The sequence below is a fragment of the Globicephala melas genome, chromosome 20 (genome assembly GCF_963455315.2).
Source record: "Globicephala melas chromosome 20, mGloMel1.2, whole genome shotgun sequence".
NCBI lineage: Eukaryota > Metazoa > Chordata > Mammalia > Artiodactyla > Delphinidae > Globicephala > Globicephala melas.
In genome coordinates, this window is record NC_083333.1 from 11,008,842 (window position 1) to 11,026,727 (window position 17,886).

The 17,886-nt window shown below is 61.3% G+C and overlaps 3 protein-coding genes across 15 annotated transcripts in view; 1 reads left to right on the plus strand and 2 right to left on the minus strand.

The window, feature by feature from the left end:
* Positions 1-206: 206 nt before the first annotated feature.
* Positions 207-4,715, plus strand: CHRNE (cholinergic receptor nicotinic epsilon subunit). Its single transcript, XM_060290775.1, has 12 exons — positions 207-216; positions 468-610; positions 730-774; positions 892-1,001; positions 1,131-1,286; positions 1,587-1,687; positions 2,067-2,267; positions 2,345-2,459; positions 3,724-3,838; positions 3,937-4,123; positions 4,212-4,318; positions 4,436-4,715. Exons 1-12 carry the CDS (start codon positions 207-209, stop codon positions 4,583-4,585), a joined length of 1,440 nt encoding a protein of 479 aa, XP_060146758.1. The 3' UTR covers positions 4,586-4,715.
* C20H17orf107 (chromosome 20 C17orf107 homolog) lies at positions 2,617-3,531 on the minus strand. Its single transcript, XM_030862319.2, is given in 4 exon segments — positions 2,617-2,715; positions 2,795-3,040; positions 3,140-3,337; positions 3,466-3,531. Coding segments are annotated over 4 exon segments (609 nt in total).
* Positions 4,716-5,257: 542 nt separating the features above from the next.
* The window catches only part of MINK1 (misshapen like kinase 1), a 48,202-nt gene continuing 35,573 nt past the window's right edge, over positions 5,258-17,886 (minus strand). For 2 of the 13 annotated variants that reach the window (XM_060290436.2, XM_060290438.2), the window contains 29 exons: positions 17,719-17,809; positions 17,191-17,321; positions 16,843-16,897; positions 16,624-16,702; positions 16,195-16,370; positions 15,660-15,729; positions 15,088-15,298; positions 13,284-13,400; positions 12,727-12,813; positions 12,332-12,520; positions 11,963-12,136; positions 11,392-11,652; positions 10,861-10,946; positions 10,593-10,703; positions 10,334-10,446; positions 10,092-10,177; positions 9,839-9,862; positions 9,570-9,733; positions 9,075-9,180; positions 8,854-8,991; positions 8,554-8,662; positions 8,059-8,226; positions 7,809-7,952; positions 7,471-7,605; positions 7,182-7,282; positions 6,950-7,099; positions 6,706-6,865; positions 6,477-6,616; positions 5,258-6,113 (listed from right to left, as the gene is read on the minus strand). In XM_060290436.2, coding sequence (XP_060146419.1) covers positions 6,030-6,113; positions 6,477-6,616; positions 6,706-6,865; positions 6,950-7,099; positions 7,182-7,282; positions 7,471-7,605; positions 7,809-7,952; positions 8,059-8,226; positions 8,554-8,662; positions 8,854-8,991; positions 9,075-9,180; positions 9,570-9,733; positions 9,839-9,862; positions 10,092-10,177; positions 10,334-10,446; positions 10,593-10,703; positions 10,861-10,946; positions 11,392-11,652; positions 11,963-12,136; positions 12,332-12,520; positions 12,727-12,813; positions 13,284-13,400; positions 15,088-15,298; positions 15,660-15,729; positions 16,195-16,370; positions 16,624-16,702; positions 16,843-16,897; positions 17,191-17,321; positions 17,719-17,809 — 3,660 coding nt within the window. In that variant the 3' untranslated portion in view covers positions 5,258-6,029. The remainder of the gene's footprint in view (positions 6,114-6,476; positions 6,617-6,705; positions 6,866-6,949; positions 7,100-7,181; positions 7,283-7,470; positions 7,606-7,808; positions 7,953-8,058; positions 8,227-8,553; positions 8,663-8,853; positions 8,992-9,074; positions 9,181-9,569; positions 9,734-9,838; positions 9,863-10,091; positions 10,178-10,333; positions 10,447-10,592; positions 10,704-10,860; positions 10,947-11,391; positions 11,653-11,962; positions 12,137-12,331; positions 12,521-12,726; positions 12,814-13,283; positions 13,401-15,087; positions 15,299-15,659; positions 15,730-16,194; positions 16,371-16,623; positions 16,703-16,842; positions 16,898-17,190; positions 17,322-17,718; positions 17,810-17,886) is intronic. The other 11 variants (XM_060290439.1, XM_060290437.1, XM_030862160.2 and 8 more) reach the window with 11 other exon arrangements.

Below are 17,886 nucleotides of genomic sequence, written 5' to 3' on the forward strand. Positions count from 1 at the left end.
CCGTAGGGGTAGTAAGAGGATTAGGTGTCAGTCCCTAACCCAGCCCGGAACTAACACCCTCCTCCACTAACAGCCCCTTCCCCCGCACTCACAGCACCCTGGCCTGCCCCCGTCGGAGCTTGCCAAACTCAGAATAACCCCGGGGACCAGACCGTGGGATGGCAGGGACTCTGCTCAGTGCCCTGCTCCTCTTGCAGCTGCTCGGTATGGACCAGGGTCGGGGGAAGTGGTCGGACACACACACAGGATACTGACGTAAAGGGACAGGACAAAGACAGACTGAGATGTAGACGGAGACACGATATTTGGTCCCCAGGCACATCACTGGTTTGGGAGACACACGGAAAAATACACAGCCTCAGACAGAGACAGACAGAGAAGCAGAGCCATGCAGATCCAGAGACAGAGAGGAGAGGCTCCTTAGCCTCTCCGTTTCCAGTGACCCCACTGCTTGGCCCCACCCCCAGGCAGAGGTGAAGGGAAGAACGAGGAGCTGCGTCTTTACCACCACCTCTTCGACAACTATGACCCAGGACGCCGACCAGTGCAGAAGCCTGAGGACACTGTCACCATCACCCTCAAAGTCACCCTGACCAACCTCATCTCACTGGTAAGATACCCCCACCGTCACCCCAAGTGCCATCTCTGAGCCTAAAGTCCCACTTCTGGTCCCAACCGCTGAGCTCTATCCTAAAGCTGGCTTCCATCATCCTAATCTCCCATCCGCAGAATGAGAAAGAGGAGACCCTCACCACCAGCGTCTGGATTGGAATCGTGAGTGGAGTGTGGGGAACAGTGTGAGGTCTTGTCCAGGGGACCCTTTTCTCCCAAACTCCTCTTGGGTACCAAGGCACACGTCCTTCCGTCCCCCTCCCCTTCCCCCACCCTTAGGACTGGCATGATTACCGACTCAACTACAGCAAGGGCGATTTTGGGGGCATAGAAACCCTGCGGGTCCCTTCAGAACTCGTATGGCTGCCAGAGATTGTGCTGGAAAACAAGTGAGGACGGGGCCAGACTGGAGGGAAGCCGAGGCCCGGGGGGCTGGGCTGGACCTGGTTGGGGCAGGTTGCTTGGAGAGAGAGGGGGCCACAGATCTGCGCAAACCCTTGGTTTCCCGGAGCCCACAGTATCGACGGCCAGTTCGGTGTGGCCTATGAAGCCAACGTGCTGGTCTCGGAGGGCGGCTACGTGAGCTGGCTGCCCCCGGCCATCTACCGAAGTATCTGCGCCGTGGAGGTCACCTACTTCCCTTTCGACTGGCAGAACTGCTCTCTTGTTTTCCGGTGGGAAGCGGCCCGGACCTTTGTGGAATTACGGGGGCAGGGGGTGGGGCCAGGTGTGGGCGGGGGGGAGGAACTTCTAATCCGGGGCGGGGCTTTGTGCTGGAGGTGGAGCTAGACATTCGAATGGGGTAAGGCCGCCCTAGCGGGTTAGAAGTAAGTGTAGAAACCCAGGTGTGGGGGCGAGGCCTGGGTTGACGGGTGGAGCTTAATTCCCCTGCCAGATCCTTCTAGGGCGGGGCCTGAGGCTGAGGCCCGAGTCCCAGCCTCTGTGGTGGGGGGGTCATGGCCCCGGCTCCGCAGCTCGCAGACGTACAATGCAGAAGAGGTGGAGCTCGTCTTTGCTGTGGACGACGATGGCGACACCATCAGCAACATAGATATCGACACTGAGGCCTATACTGGTGAGGCCCCCTCCTGCTCCAAAAAACTCGCTTCTAGACGGGTCCAGAGAGGGGACTTGCAGAGTGGGGCTGCCCCAAACCATCGATGCTGGGATTGACTTGGCAACCCTGCTTTAACTTGACCCTTTCCTGAAATCATTCTTGATCGTCGGACTAGTCCAGCTTGCTCGCTTGTGGTGGTTCCCTAATCTCTCTGGGAATGCCCCTTTCTGACCAGCCCAAACAATCCAGACCACTTGCCCCACCCACCCTTGTCCAGACGGTTTGCATCCTCTCCTCGCCTGGAGTTGCAGGCCCCCCGCGGTCAGATGAGGGGACGGAGAGCAGAGCAGCGCGCCCCACCTCCGAGAGCCAGCTGACCGCGCCTCCCGTCCCGCAGAGAACGGGGAGTGGGCCATCGACTTCTGCCCCGGGGTGATCCGCCGCTACGACGGTGGCTCTAATGATGGTCCAGGGGACACTGAAGTCATCTACACGCTCATCATTCGCCGGAAGCCGCTCTTCTACGTTATTAACATCATCGTGCCTTGCGTGCTCATCTCGGGCCTAGTACTGCTCGCCTATTTCCTGCCGGCACAGGGTATGTAGTCGCCCAGACCCCAAACCCGGGCTCCCTCCTGGGGGGCGGGGCCTGCTCTCACCAGGTACTCCCTCCAGCCGGCGGCCAGAAATGCACCGTCTCCATCAACGTCCTGCTCGCCCAGACCGTCTTCTTGTTCCTAATTGCCCAGAAAATCCCAGAGACATCTCTGAGCGTGCCGCTGCTGGGCAGGTGGGCGCAGGGTGGATCCCGGTGGTGCCTACGTGGGGCGTGGCCAGTGTGAAGGGCGGAGCCAGATGAGCATGGGGTGGAGCCAAGGGGCTCGTTGGGAGGGCCCAAACCTAATGACTCTGGGAGAAGCCTCAGCTGCCTCATCCCCGCCTGGGCTTTATTTAGATGCGGGGTGGGGCTGGGATGGTGGTGGCTTTTCCGGTCCCCCGTCCTCCGTAATGCTGCTGGACGCCACCTGGAGGTCTCCGGAGTATCTCTGTTGGGGGCGGGCCGGCTTAGTGCCCACCCAGCCCCGCCGCCCCTGGCCCCCACCTCTCCCCTCATCTTGAACTCACCGGTTCCCCGGGGGTGCCGAGGCCCAGCTGGCGTCGCCACTGTTGCAGGAATTAGGCGGATCCCTGCAGACCTCGTCCACAGAGGCATAGCCGCGCCCCCTGGAGCAGAAGCCGGGCGCTCGCGCCTGCCGCAGACCCCGCTTGCCGAGCCCCCTGCCCCGCGGCCTGGGCTACCCGGGCCAGGGCTCCACTTGGATCCCCGGCGTCTAGTCGCCGCACCTCCTGCTGCACCCACAGGGCTGAGATCTGCAGCGGGGGTGCAAGAGTTGGCGGGGGTGCAGAGGTCCCTGCTCCTGCCGCTCGATCCCCCTTCCCCGCCCCTCCTCAGCACCCCCGGCACCCCACCTCTAACGAGGTGGCCCCGAAGTTCACTACGGTGGCCGCGGCTTCTCTTAGCACCAGCTCCAGGGTGGGCTTCGGGGCGGGCGGCTTCTCTGGCTCTCGCGGCTCCAGGGACTTCGGCTCTCCGAACCGCTGCTCCAGATATTCATGGGCCGCGGCCACAAGTTCCAGGGAAGATAGAAGTGGGGGCTGGAGGGCCGCCTGGAAAAGCACAGGGACTGTGGGGTCATCAGGTCAGAGGTCAGAGGTAATGGGACGCTGGAAACCTTCCCAGAGCGTTTCAAGGTGCTACCCTTGGGGGTGGAGGGTGGGTATCGGCGTAGGCGCACCTCCGTGGAGCTGTGGAAGTGGCAGACCCACAGCAGGGTTTCCAGGGAGCTGGGGGTATCCTTCATGGTTGCCACCGGCGGTGCGAGGGGGGAGAAGGGCGGGGGGGACGCGTCTGGCCCCGCAGAGGAGCAGCAGCTAAGGGGCGTAACTCCACTCCTTGCGGAGAGGTGCGTTTGTGAGGTTAGAGGACTAGTGGCCCGCTCTGTGGCTCAGGGTAAGTGGGGAAGCTGCGACGTCACGAACTCCGGGCTCCTCAGGTACCTCATTTTCGTCATGGTGGTTGCCACGCTCATTGTCATGAATTGCGTCATCGTGCTCAACGTGTCTTGTCGGACGCCCACCACTCACGCCATGTCCCCGCGGCTGCGCCACGTAAGCACCGGGTGGAGGGGGCTCCGGGCGGGAGGCGGGGCTTCGAGCTAACCTCCCGGCCGCACCCCCCCACCGGCCGCCCACCCACCCAACCCCAGGTCTTACTGGAGCTGCTGCCCCAACTCCTGGGCTCGGGCGCACCTCCCGAGGTCTCCCGGGCCGCCTCGCCCCCAAGGCGGGCGTCGTCCTTGGGCCTACTGCTCCGCGCGGAGGAGCTGATACTGAAAAAGCCGCGGAGCGAGCTCATGTTTGAGGGGCAGAGGCACCGGCACAGGACCTGGACTGGTGAGCAGTGGTCCGAGCGGGCCAATGGGGGCACCTGCAGCGGGAGAGGCTCCTAATCACCCCCCAACCCCGGGGTCGCTCCCACCAGCTGCCCTCTGCCAGAGCCTGGGCGCCGCCGCCCCCGAGATCCGCTGCTGTGTGGATGCCGTGAACTTCGTGGCCGAGAGCACGCGAGACCAGGAGGCCACCGGCGAGGTGGGGCAGGAGCCGGAGAGGCTGGGTGGGGAGCTGCTGGGGGCCTCCGCTCTCCCTGACTCGTGCACCAGGCTCCTGCTGCTTCTAGGGACTCAGCTTTGCCCGCCCCTTCCCCAGGAGGTGTCCGACTGGGTGCGCATGGGGAAGGCCCTCGACAACATCTGCTTCTGGGCCGCTCTGGTGCTCTTCCTTGTTGGCTCCTGCCTCATCTTCCTCGGGGCCTACTTCAACCAAGTGCCCGAACTGCCCTACCCGCCCTGTATGTAGCTGTGAGCCTGCAGCCACGGTGACAAACGTTCCCACCCATCTCCAGGAGGAAATCTGGAAAACAAGTTGCTCCCGCTGCTTTATTACGATCCTTTCGTACTGCCAATGATAAATCTGTATTCAGCCTCGCGAGAGTCGTATGTGCGCACGTACGTAGGTCTGGCCACCGGGCAGACAGCAGCCGGAGTTGGCAGATGGTTCAGGAAGGCTCTTGCATGTCAGCCCTCCGGAAGGCAAGAACCATCCTCAATTCATTCTTCCCGACCTCCCAGTTTTTCTTGGGTCCCAGCTCCATGTGACCCTCTAGCCCTGTGAGCCTCTAAGAGATCTTTATCCATTTGTTGCCAAACAGGAGCGACCCCGCCCCATGCAGGACTTGCATATAGAGAGGCTCGAGCCAGGCGCCTTCATGGCCTGGCCAGGCTGGAGTGGGTGGAAACCAAATGGCCCCTGTGCAGGGCCCCACAGGTTTAAGCCTGAGGATGCCCTCGCCCTCCCTCAGTTGTTTCCTCTAGGTTTCCTCGGCCCAGCAGTGCCCATCCACCCCCTCTCCACCAAGGCTCACTGACTGCAGATTCCACACCACCGTGCCCCCTTCATCCCAGCAATGCTGGTGGGCCCTGGCTAGTACCTGGGATGCTGAGAGAAAACAGAATAACGTAAGGCCTGAAATGGTGGGAGCTGGTTGAATGGTCTTTATTAACAAACGGAGATCTCCAAGGCCACTACATTGGGGAGTGGTGGGGGCAGGGAGGGGCTGGGGCTACTCGCTGCTCACACTATATACAGATGCAAGCAAGGGGGTATGGAGGGTGAGCGCTCCCTGCTCCCTCCCTCCACCAGGGAAGGGCAGAGGCTACAAGAGACAGGGGTTGGAAAGGGGTAAATGTTTTGGCTGGCGGGGTCCCCCCTCCATTCCCTGGGGTTTGGGGGGAGGGGAATCATTAAAGTGCTTTCAGAAAATGAGGAAATGGTCCCTGCCCCTGGAGTGGCTGGTGACCCCCCTAAAACCTAGGGCCCAGTGACCCCCCCCAGGGTCTGGTACATTCAAGGGGGGAGCCGGCTCCCCTGACGTGCAAATAAAGGGGCCCAGGGCCCTGCCGAGTCAGCAGCAGTGGGGTATGGGGTCCAAGCCCCAAGCACTCTCCTCTTAAGTGGAGAAGGGGGGGTGGGGCTAGGCCCACTCAATTCCTGGTAAGGGGAAGCTGTGCCTCTCCCCAGAAGTTGGGACAGGCACAGTTTTGGGGAGAGAACATGTTGGGGAAGAGGATGGTCACGTGATCACAAAAGCATCAGGGGTCAGAGGTCACGTTCCCAGCAGGCTCCAGTGAATCAAACCAGTAAAAGCAAAGCCCAGGGAGGGAAAAGAAGGGCAGCCCGGGAAGTCTGGGTGTGGGGGGGGGGGAGAGCTGGTCCACGCGGGACAGCCCCGTCCAGGGCCCCGTCACCAGTTCATGATGCAGTTACGGTTCAGGGTCATGAAGTAAACTTGGCTGCTGCCCCCGGAGCGGACTGAGGCAAAAAACACCTGGGTGGAGTAGGAACAGAAGTCATCAGGGATGCGGGGGGGGGGGGGGGGGGGGAGCGTCTCAGTTAACCAGGAGAAGGGGAGAGAGAGACTGCAGAGCGGAGTCCCTCAGAGTGCCCCCCAGCCCCTCCGAAAGGCGGAGACACTCGGGGAAGTGGGCAGCAGGCCGACCTCCCGGATGAAGGAATCTGGAGAGTTCTCAGAGAGGGAAGACGAGGGAAGGGCAAGCTGTGACCACACAGTGCGCTCCCTGGAGGCCTCCTTCCAGGAAGACCCAGAACCACCCCTCCCCCAGCTCTGCCCAGGGACCCAGGTCCTGGGGGCCCACCCAGTGCAGGAGCCCGGGCCCCTTGTCATTCCCACCTTGTCATTCCGCTCACACAGGAACTTGAGCCTCTGGGCCCGTTTGTGCATGAAGACCCCGTCTAGGTGGCCCGTCTCCACGGAGCGGATCTCAATGGCTTTCTCACCCCAGCCCATGATCTGGTTGGAGCAGATATAGGCTGGGGGGGAAGGGAGTGGAGGGGCAGTGAGTGGGCTGCAGCCCAGCTCGGTCGGGGACACAGGCTTGGAGGGCGGGCACCTCACTCACCCACAGAGGTGGGCATCTCTCCCCACTGCAGCACCACGTCCTTAATGATCCGCCCATACGTGTTGACATAGACGCCCTCATCCTCGTAGCACAGCAGCATCTCCATGCCATCCGTGTTGGGGAGGAAGATGATGGCGTGGGGCGTGATCTGGCTCTGGATCTGGGAGGAGAAGGTGGGCTGGAGGCCCCAAGTCTGGGGCACAGACTGGTGGTCCCAGTCTGTCCGCAGCCCTGCCAAGCTTACGTGCACAGGGATGTAGATGTCATAGCTGTTCCCCGAGTCGACATCCACAGCATGGAAGCCGGCGCTGGAGCCATAGATGACCTTGAGCCTCTGTCCCTCCTCTACTGTCAGGTCCACCAGCAAAGGGCGGTGTGGGAGGTCAGCAAAGGACTATGGAAGACAGAAGAGCTTAGGGGACGCGGGTGGAGGAGCCAGACCTCGAAACAGTGTTGGGGGCTGAGGCTGGGGTTACCTTGAAAGCCATGAATTTGTGGTAAGGTTTGGGGGCCCAAGCATACACCTCCACAGAGTTCTTCAGGGCGATGACCAGGAATTTGATGCGTTCATATTTCACTGCGGGCAGGAAGGAAGAGGGATGCAGCAACTTCCCTTCTTGGGCTGCAGCCCCTCCCACAGGTCTGTCTGTACCCCCAGCTGTGTGCCCCCCATCTCTGGCTACAAGGCTTTCTTAGCCAAGGCCCCTGTTTCTTTCTCTTCTCATAAACAAAGGTGCCCCGGCCACTGTGTCGTGACCTCCTCACCAACACGGTAGTGCCCGCAGCCCTCCATGTCCCCCACAGTGGTCCAGCCCTGCTTCTTCTCCACTTCTGGGTCATTGTGCAGGATCTTGTTCCGGAGCCAGGACAAATAATATACCCGCAGTTTGTTCCTTTTCCCTGAGGGACAGACACACACACCCCTCTCATCGGAGGTCCAGCTTCTGCCTCCCCGCCGTCCTTCGGGTGCGAACCACGAGGGGTGAGAAAGTGCGGCCCCACCTTCCAGCTCCTGGACCAAGGCTGCCCTCCTCCCAGACTGAAGGTGGTGACGGAGGGCCCAGGGGCTGAGCCCTCCTCCCGGCCCTGCCCTCCACACACACCTGAGATGGTGATGAGCAAGTTGAGTCCCTCCAGCACATCCATTTGCTGGAAGCGTCGCCGCCCGATGAGTCCATACACCTTGCCCTGCCCACTTCGGTCCAGCAACATCAGCCCGTTCTCCGTGCCCACCAGCAGGTTGACCCCTGCAATAGGAGCCCTTGGGCAGATCAGAGGCAGAGCCAGGCCCTCGCCTGACCAGGAGCATGGGGGCACACCAGGCCCCTCCTTTCCTTCCCAGTCCTGGCTTACCCCAAAGGGCCGCACAGAGGATCTCGGAATTGAAGCGCTTCTTGTACTTCCGAATCTCGGGGGTTTCACTGTGGGCCCGGGTGTTGGTGGGGTTCACGTTGACCACAGAGCCTTTCCTCACGTCATACTGCAGCTGATCGAGCCGACTGCCCTCTCCACCCACCAGGGCTGCCAGAAGGATGAGAGGAACGGGCAGTAGGCTGCAGCCCTCTCACCCCGTCTCTCTTTACGCCACACCCCAGGATACTCAGAATGAAAAGGAAAGACTGGAGAACGGAGGAGGCACCTGGAGGAGTTTAAACAGGGCCAAAAAGACTGGCAAAGTCCTCGTTCTGTCATGCGAGTCCCTGAGCCACCACTGAGCATTTTTTCTCTTGGGTCAAGGGGGCCCCTTGGTGCCAGGGCAGGTTCAGGCCACAGGGGAGGCCGTGACCGCTTTGTGAAGCCCAGTCATCAGAGGCCCACCCACGGCCATCTCCAGATCTCTCGTCTCACCTGTGATGGGGATGGTGTCCCCACTGCCTCCAGGCTGGTAGATCCCCAGGTCCACAAACATCGTGAACGAGCTCTTGCCAGGGGCCTTTACCAGCCCACGAGACTGGTACTGCGGGGTGGGGGCGGCAGTGAGGCAGACACACCAGACCCCAGCCCTTGCCCTCCCCCTCCTGTTGTAACCTGGCCAACCAGCTCCCCGGGGCTCCACCCTGCTGACCACAGCGCCCCCAGCACCCCTGGGTCTCCTGCCCACGGCCAGTGATCTCTTCTCGCCCTGTGGAGCCACCTTCACTGACTTACATCACTGCCTCCATCCTTCAAGGGGGGGCTTTGACCTTTGCTGCTCTCGGTGGGCGAGTGGCTGGGCTGGACCACATCTGGCAGGTTCGTGTAACCGTTGCTATCAGCATGCAGCAGGCTTCGCTCCTCTTCAGGGGTCTAAAGGAACAGAGAGAAGGGGGCCAGTGCTGGGGCCAAGGAGGTGCACGGCAGGCTGGGGAAGAACGGGGGGGCCCACTCACGCGCTGGACCACCATGGTGCCACCCCCATAGGGGGTCTGGGTCCCGGCTATCTCCTCCACGTCATGGACCACCATGGTGCTGACACTGTCTGTGTCTCCATCGCTGCTGTGGGAGAGAGGAAGGTCAGGAGGCCCTCCAGGCCCTGCCTGCCACCCAAGTGCCACCCGAATGCCACAGGGAGCAGACGAGAGCCGGAGGACTGGCGCCTTCAGTGTCTGTTGGAACACGACACACTCAGCCCTCACCCGGCAGCCCTTGCCCCCTGCCCAGCACTCGGGGAGGGCTGGCCGCACAGAGGCACCTGAAGAGGCCCCCCCGACTGACAGGACAGTGAGAGAGAGCTGGGGACACCAGCCCCCAGCCCTGTACCCCATTCTCTAGGGAAGGGGAGGAAGAACTGACCAGCAGTGATAGCCGGGGACCCTCCTCTGGGAAAAGGGAACCACCTTCCCTCAAGCTGGCTGCAACTCCCCCGCCCCCAGGATGCCCCATACCGGCCCCCAGGGGTATCTCTGCTCCCCTCCGACGGTTCGCCGTTGCTCTCCTCCTCGTCGTCCTCGCTGCTCTCCACCTCCTCGCTGGACGACGAGTAGTCCATGGCCTTCTTGGGAGGCCGGGGGGCCTCGTCCAGGGTCCGCTCTTTCAGCAACACAAAATCCTGCAGGGGAGGAGCTGCGTGAGAGGAGAGGCGGTGGTACGAAGGAGGCCACAGAAGGGCAGGGTAACAGGAGGGGCTCCCGCCAGCAGGCCCCTGCTCACTAACCTCACCAATGGCTCGCTTATAGCTCTGGGAGGGGCCGTGGGGGAAAAAGGGCAGCCAGGAAGAGGCAGGAGAGAGGTTAAGAAAGGTTAGTAACTGAGAAGCACCCCCCTGTTAGCCCACAGACCCTCCCGTCACAGATTAATGAAGGCCCTGACCCTGGAACCCAGCTCCCTGGGGCTCAAGAGGCTCCACATCGGCCCCAAAGCCCCAAACCGGGAGAAGGCAGGGCCGGAGGTGCCACCCGATGACTTACTGCGGGCCGGCCTGGCCGCGAGCGGTGGTCATCGGGCTTGGCTTTGCTCCCAGGGGAGAGCACCGGGGAGCTGTCCAGTTTGGAGGCTAGAGGTGGCGGGGTGGGGGAAGGGAGGTCACTGACACCTGCACAGGGGGTGGCCTCAAGCCCAGCCCGCCTCCCACCCCACCCCCACCCAGTCGGGAGCAGCTGAAGGCAGGGTCCACCCTGATGGAGGCTGCCCGTGAGGCCCGTGCACGTACCTCCCACCCGGTTCCGCTCCAGTGAGCCAGCCTGGGGGAGGTGCCCGTGAGAGGCGGGGAGGACACTGTCCGAGCGCTCCCAGCCAGGGTCGCTCCTCCTGAGGTCAGGGTTACTGTGGGAGGGGCAGAGGCAGGGTCAGGGAGACGGGGTATCTCTGCCTGGGGAGGCTGAGCTGCACCGCAGAGGGAACCATCACCAGGAGGAAGCAGGTGGCAGAAGTGGGGGTGGGAGTGAGTAGTGGGGGGACAACTCCATTACCTACAAGCGTTGGGCGGGCCAGGGGGCTGAGCAGGGGGCCCTGGAGGCTTGGGGTTGCCCCGCTCTGCCCGCCTTTGCAGATAGATTTGCCAGGCGGAGTTGCTGCGAGGTCTGTGGAGGGAGCACAGGGGTGCCGGGGGCGGGGGCAGGGAGGGGGCTGAGGTGACTGGGTCGGGGCTTGCCCACCCCTAGGCGGGTAACCTGGCAAACTCCCCTCTGGCCCCCACGCCACTCCCTGGGCTGCCGCCTGCCCGCACCCAGGGGTTACCTGGCACGGACAGCCTGGGCTGGCCGGGACCCTCCAGCCCCACTGGTGTTAAGGGCAGTGGCGATAGATGAGGTCCTCTGAGGCACCTGAGGAGAGAAGAAAGGAGTCAGTGCTCTGTGCTGGGCGCCTGGCGGACACTTGTCCTCATGGAGACACTGGAAGAGGCCCTCCCCACATTTACGGAGAAGCAGACTGAGGTCGGGGAAGCTAATGAATTTGTCTAAGGTCACGAAGCTGAGAAACAGCAGAGCTGGGATCTGACCCAGAAAGTCTGGCCCCTGGCGCTCCCCAGACACCCTGGGCACTCTTCCACTCCCATATGCACCACGGAATCACCGGGACACACTCGGGTGGCAGCCCGCCCACCAGACATCAGGGTAACGCCTGCAGGACGCGCCGTGCTAGACGCCTCGCCCTTCTGTTCCCTTCCAACCCCGAACCCGTGTCTACCTCGCCTGCCGCCCGCTCCCCCTCCGTTCCCCTCCCGTACTATTTCTCTGCCCTTGTGCGGCTCAGCAGGGCTGTCCTTACCTTGGGAGGGGCCTCATTATCAGGCCGGACCCAGGCTGGGGGGTTCGGGCTGGGGCCAGGCCCTTCGGAAGTGGGGTCTGAGTTCTGGCGGACGACGCCTCCTCGGGCACTAGGCGTGGCAGTGGGTGCGGGCACGGCGGGGTCGGGGTCGTGTGAGGCTGGGAAGGCAGCCAGGTTTCGGGTGGGCTGGTCCTGCAGGGACTGGGATCGGGGTACAGGCGCTGCATATGGCTTCAGTGGGACCCGGTGTGCCACCAGGCTCTGCGGGGAGAGACCAGGGAGGGTGGGCTGCCTGCTCTGTGGCACGTCCCCACCTGGGAGCTGGGGCTTGGGCTGGGAGGAAGGGGCAAATCAAGCCTCTGGCTTCCAATTATCCATTGAAAGGAGCTCCTAGAGCCCAAGAACAGGTAAGACACAGAAACAGACGTGTGCAGCCGCCTGTCTCTGCCCACGTATCCTGAGGTCTGTGATCCCTGGCTAAGGGCGTGTGCATGTGTGTACACGAGATGTAGCTGTGCTGCGTGAGGCCCCCTGCGTCTGCGTGTTAAGACAGGAACAGGGAGAGACTCACCTTGTGTGGTCCCTCCTGGGGCTCCACCGGCCTCTGCATAGGAGGAGTTTGGGAAAGGGGTCCTGGGGGCCCAGGGGAGGCCTGGGGGACGGGGGGCTCAGGCCCTGTGCTGCCTGGCTTGGTCTTGGCCAAGGGAGAGTTCTGCTGCTTGTTCATCCTCGTTCTCTCTTCTACCTGTGATGCAAGAGGATGCCAAGCAAGACAACTTTTGTCCTGTTCTCAAAATCGAGGTCCAGACCTCTCCAGCCCTCCACCTGCGCTGCGTGCCCCTTTCCCCTTCCCAGCGCCCGCCTGTGCGGAAGGACCATGCTTGCAGCTATCAGGCCCCAGGCGGATGGAGTCTCAGGCGGCAAAGGGGGCAATGAGTACCTCTCGGGCCCAGGCCGGTTTGTCAGCAGGGTTAATGCCCCGACCGTAATGATACAGGGGCTTCCTGTCCCCGGGCAGGATCTGCTGCTGTTGCTGCTGCAGGGACTTGAGGTAGGCGTGCTCCTGCTGCAGCTGCCTCTGCAGGCGCTCCGACTGCCGCTGCTCCTCCAGCTGCTTCCTCTTGTATTCCTGGGCCCAAGGGTAGGGAGAGAGGGCTCAGCAAGGTGTGGCCCCGGAAGCTAGAGCACGCATGCCCTTCCTTTTCTCCAACTGCCTAGAGAGGCGATGTCTTCCCTCGATGCTGGGGTGAATCCCTTCCCCTGAAGGGTTCCCATCCCATTCCAGCAGAGACACTGAATACGCATCTTCCCAGAGGAAGCTGGGGACCCCGTTACCAGCAGTAGGGCCTGTTCCTGGAGCAGCTGTTGCTGAAGGATCTCGAGCTGTCGCTGCTCCTCCTCTAGCCTGTGACGGATATACTCCTGGGGGGGCGGGGTGGGGGGCAAAGGGCAGGGAAAGAGGGAGAGGCAGAGGGGGGCGGCGGCGGCAGCGGAGGAGTGGGCGGACAGGGTCAGTGGGGTGAGGATGAGGAGGCGGTAGAGTAATAGAGAGGCCGGGTTGGGGGTGGGATGAGCCCCGCAGAGAGCAGGGAATGAGGAGGAAGCCGGGGTGTAGGCCCCACGAGGGAAGGTGCAGGGGCCAGGGGGCAGGGGTGGGGCAAAGAGATGGGAATGAAGGCACAGAGACAGGAGGAGGGCAGGGAGCCAGGGTGGGGGGTTGAAGGGTGGGAGAGAACAGAGAGAAAGAGTGAAGCTGGAAAAGATAGGAGGAATCTCGGGGTAGGGGGAGAAGGGGAAGGGGGCTGGGGAGCAGGGGAGGCAGGCAGCGGGAGCGGGGGCGGGGGGGGGGGGTGTCCGGTGTGCGCTGGGGGCGTGCGCTGGGCGCGCTGTACCTGCTCCCGCTCAGCCTGCCGCCTCTCCTCCTCCCGCCGCAGGGCCTGCATGTCCTCGCGCCGCCGCTGCTGCTCCTTCTCCTGCAGCTTCCGCTGCTCCCGCTCCCGCCGCTGTTGCTGTGGGGGTAGAGCCGTGTGGCCTTAAGGGCTGCACCAGACACGGGGACAGCACAGCCCCAGAAGGCGGACCCACCCCGGCCCACTTCTGGAAAGCGGATCCCTACTGGACAGTGCGGGCTGGTCTCCATCTCACTGGGGATGGAGGTGAGAGAGGGTGGCTTCAACTTGTTTCTACAAACCTATCTACCCTCACGTAAGTGCCCACGGGGGGCTTGCCTTGCGAGAAACTTCTGTCTAAGGTGGCTGTGAGCTTCAGACTACAGCCGCTGAGAGGTCGCCTACTGCCCTTGGGCGGGCCGAACTGCATAAAACTGTCTGCTATCCACTCCTCCACCAAACAAACAGAACCTAAAGTCAACAACAACCTCCCCGCCCCCCAGCCCCACTCCTGGCCTCTCAAATCTCGGCCCAAAAGCCCAAAGGGAGTGGGCCGTAGTGCTAGCCCTCAGCCACCAGAGGGCACCAGGGGCCCATGCACAGAGAAGCAACTTCGGGACCTGGCCGGCAACCTTAAGTGAATGTGACCTGGGCTGCATCACTACTAGCCCAGGTCACATTCACTTAATAACTTTCACAATCTTTCTGCTTAAAAAAAAAAAGAAAGAAAGAAAGGGAAGGAAAGGGAAAGAAAGAAAGAAAGAGCACAAGCCCTAAGGATCCAGCAGGCCTGCTTCAGGAAACACCTTGGTAGACACAATTTTTGGTTACTCTGCTACCTGAATACAGTATTTATTAAGAAGAATTTTTACTAAGTTTTCCTGCAAATCATTCTTTTGTTCAACAAAGATAGGGGCCCACTTTGGGGAGTAGTACATGGGCAGTGCGGCTGCTTCCATCTATCTCCTATTGCTTAGAGAACTTTTAAATTAAGTTCAGCTCTCCATGAACTCTGGAATCATGTAATTGTTTCAACAAAAAACCCATCATTTAAGGCAAAATTTTAACCAATCTATACACCTCTTCTTCCCCCACCATGACCCCTCCAAAATAAATACATTTAAATATATATGTATCAGATACAAAGTATTTATTTTTTAAGTTGGTGATTTAAAAAACTGCCCGTATTTAAAAATGAGATTCTCAAAAATAAATAAATAAGATTCCCTATAAATTAAAATGAATTTCTCCCACCCACCTCCAATGAGTGCGATTGACAAGCCTGTACAGAGCAAATGTAAGCCCAAACAACCAAAGGTAAAAGGAGGGTCTTTAGAAGGATCTTCTTCATGTTCAAAGGGAGCAGCTGCTGGAGAGACCGATGCCCAGGGCACTGAAGTGTTAGTACACAGACCCCCAGCTCCCCGGGACTGAAGGTAAAGGAGCAGACAAACCCGGACTGGAGGTTTACGTGCAGAAACAAGGAGCGGGGAGAGTGTGGCTTTTCAGAAAAATCTCTGCTCTGAAGGGACGCTGATGGCACAACCACCTACGTAGGGCTGGCGGGTACGCCTAACAGAGGACAGAGCCCTCCTATACAAACCTGAGAGCAAGAGGCTGGGAAGGCCCCACTCACGCCCTCTTTTCCCTGCTGTCCTAGGGGGACCAGGGGTAGGACCAGTAACCTGGTCAGGAGGCCCTTCCGGGAGGACCCCGCCCCCTCAACACCCTCCGCCCCTCAAGTGCCCCGCCCCCTCAACACCCTCCGCCCCTCGAGTGCCCCGCCCCCTCAACGCCCCCACCCCACCTCCTCAACCCGCCGCCGCTCTTCCTTCTGCTCCTCTATGCGTCGCTGCCGCTGGTGCAGCAGGTGCTTGATGTGCGCCTCTGGGTCTCGCTGTTGCTGCTGCTGCAGCTGCTGCTGCTGCTTTAAAGCCTCAGAGTTGCTCTTGTTCTCCTGCTGGAGCCGGAGGAATTCCCGGCGGAGGGTCGACTCCCCCGGCACATTCATGATGGAGCTGGGTCAGGACCGCACACGGAGGATCGGGGTCAGAACCCACCCTCATCCCTGGGAGCCCTAAATGGGCGCTTCACCCGACCAGGCCAGATGGTCTGCCTCTGGCCACTCCCGGGGGACCTGCCCTCCCTCTGCCCCCTTTCAGGCCCTGATTCCTTTAACATCCCAGCCTGCAGCCCTGAATCCCCCTCGCACACCTCTTGCTCATTCGTTCGTTCCATTCCATCTAGCACCCAGGGATTCCATCTTATGGGTCTACCTGTCTGTGCCCACCACCCCCAGACTGAGTCCCCAAGCCAAGGACCACTGTTGCCCCTGCAGACGGTAAGCGATGGTCCCCAACCTCCGCCTGCCAAGCCCACCTTGGCTCTCCTTCCTCTCCATGGCTGTCGTCTTCCTCTTCGCTGCCACTGTACTCATATTCTGTCTCCTCTGCAGGGGGGGAGATCACTGCTGTTTCTTCACCCAGTGCCCCAGACCCCACCCTGGGCTAGGGAAACCTTAGATGGGGATAACCAATAAGGTCTGTCTGGATGGCCACGCTCCTGGGTCCCCACCCGCCTCCTTGGAGTAACGGGGTGATGGTGGGTCGCAGGTTTGGGCCTGGACACAGATGCGGGATTAGACCCCACCGTGGGCGGGATGTGGTGGGAGGTGTACACGCACTCACACATGCACGTGCTCAACATGAGCCCTCATGTGGAAGGCGGACTTAAATCAGGTGGTGACAGAGGAAACAGCCCTCTGGGGTTGGAAGTTTGGGAAAGGAGATCTCTTTGGACAGGGAGAGCTGGGGCTGGAAGGGGGCCTGAAAGGGAGCCAGGAGGAGCCAGGGCTGGTGAAGAGGAGCAGGGGCTGTGTGTGTCCCAGACCCGCCACCTCCCTCTGCCCACTGACCTTTCTCGCCTCGTTTCTTCCGGGATCGGTCGATGTGGTCCTTGAGCTGGATGCGGACCTGCCGCTCGGTGGGCTGGTCGCGGATGAACGGGAACTTGAGCAGCTGCTCCGTCGGTGGGCGGCTCAGGTAAGTCTTGATGAGACACGTGTCAATGAAGTCGATGAACTTCTTAGACCTGGAAACGATGGTGGCTCACACTGGGAGGGCCCCCTCGGAAGGGGGGTGATTCCAGGAGGAAGGGGGGAATCCACCCTGACTTCCCTCCTGTCTCCCCCGTATCCCAACACCAGGCTCCTGGCTCCCCAGCTGCAGTGCCGCCCCCGTCCGCCCCCTCTTCTCTGGTGCAGACCCAAGCCTGGGTGCAGGGGGTGAGGTGGAGGCCTTGTCCGAGGGCCTCCTTCCTAGACGCCAACCCCGCAGAGACCTACCATTTCTTGGACTTGAGCCTGGGTGGCGGGTTCCGGGGGATGAGGAAGAGGGCTCGCATGGGGTGCATGTCACACAGAGCTGGCGCACGGAAGAGACGCAATCAGCCCCTCCCGCCCGGCCAAGAGCCTGCAGTCCTCCTCGCCACAGGCCTCCCGCGACCCACCTCCTCCCTCTAGCTCTTTCTGGGCTCTCCCTTCTCTCCCAGGCTCCGCACTTACGGGGGGCTCCCTCTGCCATCTCGATGGCTGTGATTCCTAAAGACCAAATGTCACTCTGTGGAGGCAAGAGAAGAGGGACAGGTGAACATTCCCGACCACTCTTCCTGGTCCACGCCCTTCCTGAGGCCCCTGTGCTCCAACCTGCGCTGTCCTCCAACTCCCCCAACCTTCCCATCCGTACTTTCCTGACCACAAAACGTTCCTCGACCTCTCACTGCTAACACGACCCTAGGTCGTCATTTTGCTCCCCAACCTGCTCAAGCTCCCCCTATTTTTCAATCCACCCACTGCCCCCACACCTCCTTCCTGCCCTTGGCTGCCTCCATGCGCCTACTCTCTGCTCCGTACCCTGTAATCGTAGGTGGCATCAGGGTTCTCATCGCAAGCGATGACCTCGGGGGCCATCCAGTAGGGGGTCCCGATGAAAGTGTTCCGCCTGCCCACGGTGCGGTCCAGCTGCGCGCTCACCCCGAAATCCACTGGGAGGACAGAGGGAGAGGCTGTGATGGAGCACCACGTCTGCTCCCTCGTCTGTGCTGGCGTCCGCGAGTCCTACCTGGCCACTCCCGGCCATCTCTTCACCCCATCAACATCCCAAAGACCCTGACTTAGTCTTCCTGCGTCTGGGGGAAAAACCAAGGTGAAAGGACCAAGGGACAGCATTCCAGGCGGAAGGAGCCAAACAATCCCATCTCCCCAGAGGGGCCTGCACAGCACCTGGGACCTAACAGGGAGCAGGAAAAACAAGTTCTCGGGTGATTTTCAGCAGAAGGAGAGGAGCAAACCTCCCAGCCCATGGGTAGTTGGACTTGGGCCACCGGAGGGAATGAATAATGGGGCCCATTCCGTGCTGGAGGTCAGAGGGCGTCGGCGTACCTAGCTTGACCTCGGCATTCTCTGTCAGTAGCACATTCTGCCCCTTGATGTCTCGGTGGATCACCTTGTGGGCGTGGAGATGGGCCAGACCCTGGGGCAGGAGAGAGGGAAGGAGCCTTGGTGTTAGAGGACAAGGATGTGAGCCGAGGGGAGGGGGAGGCATCAGTC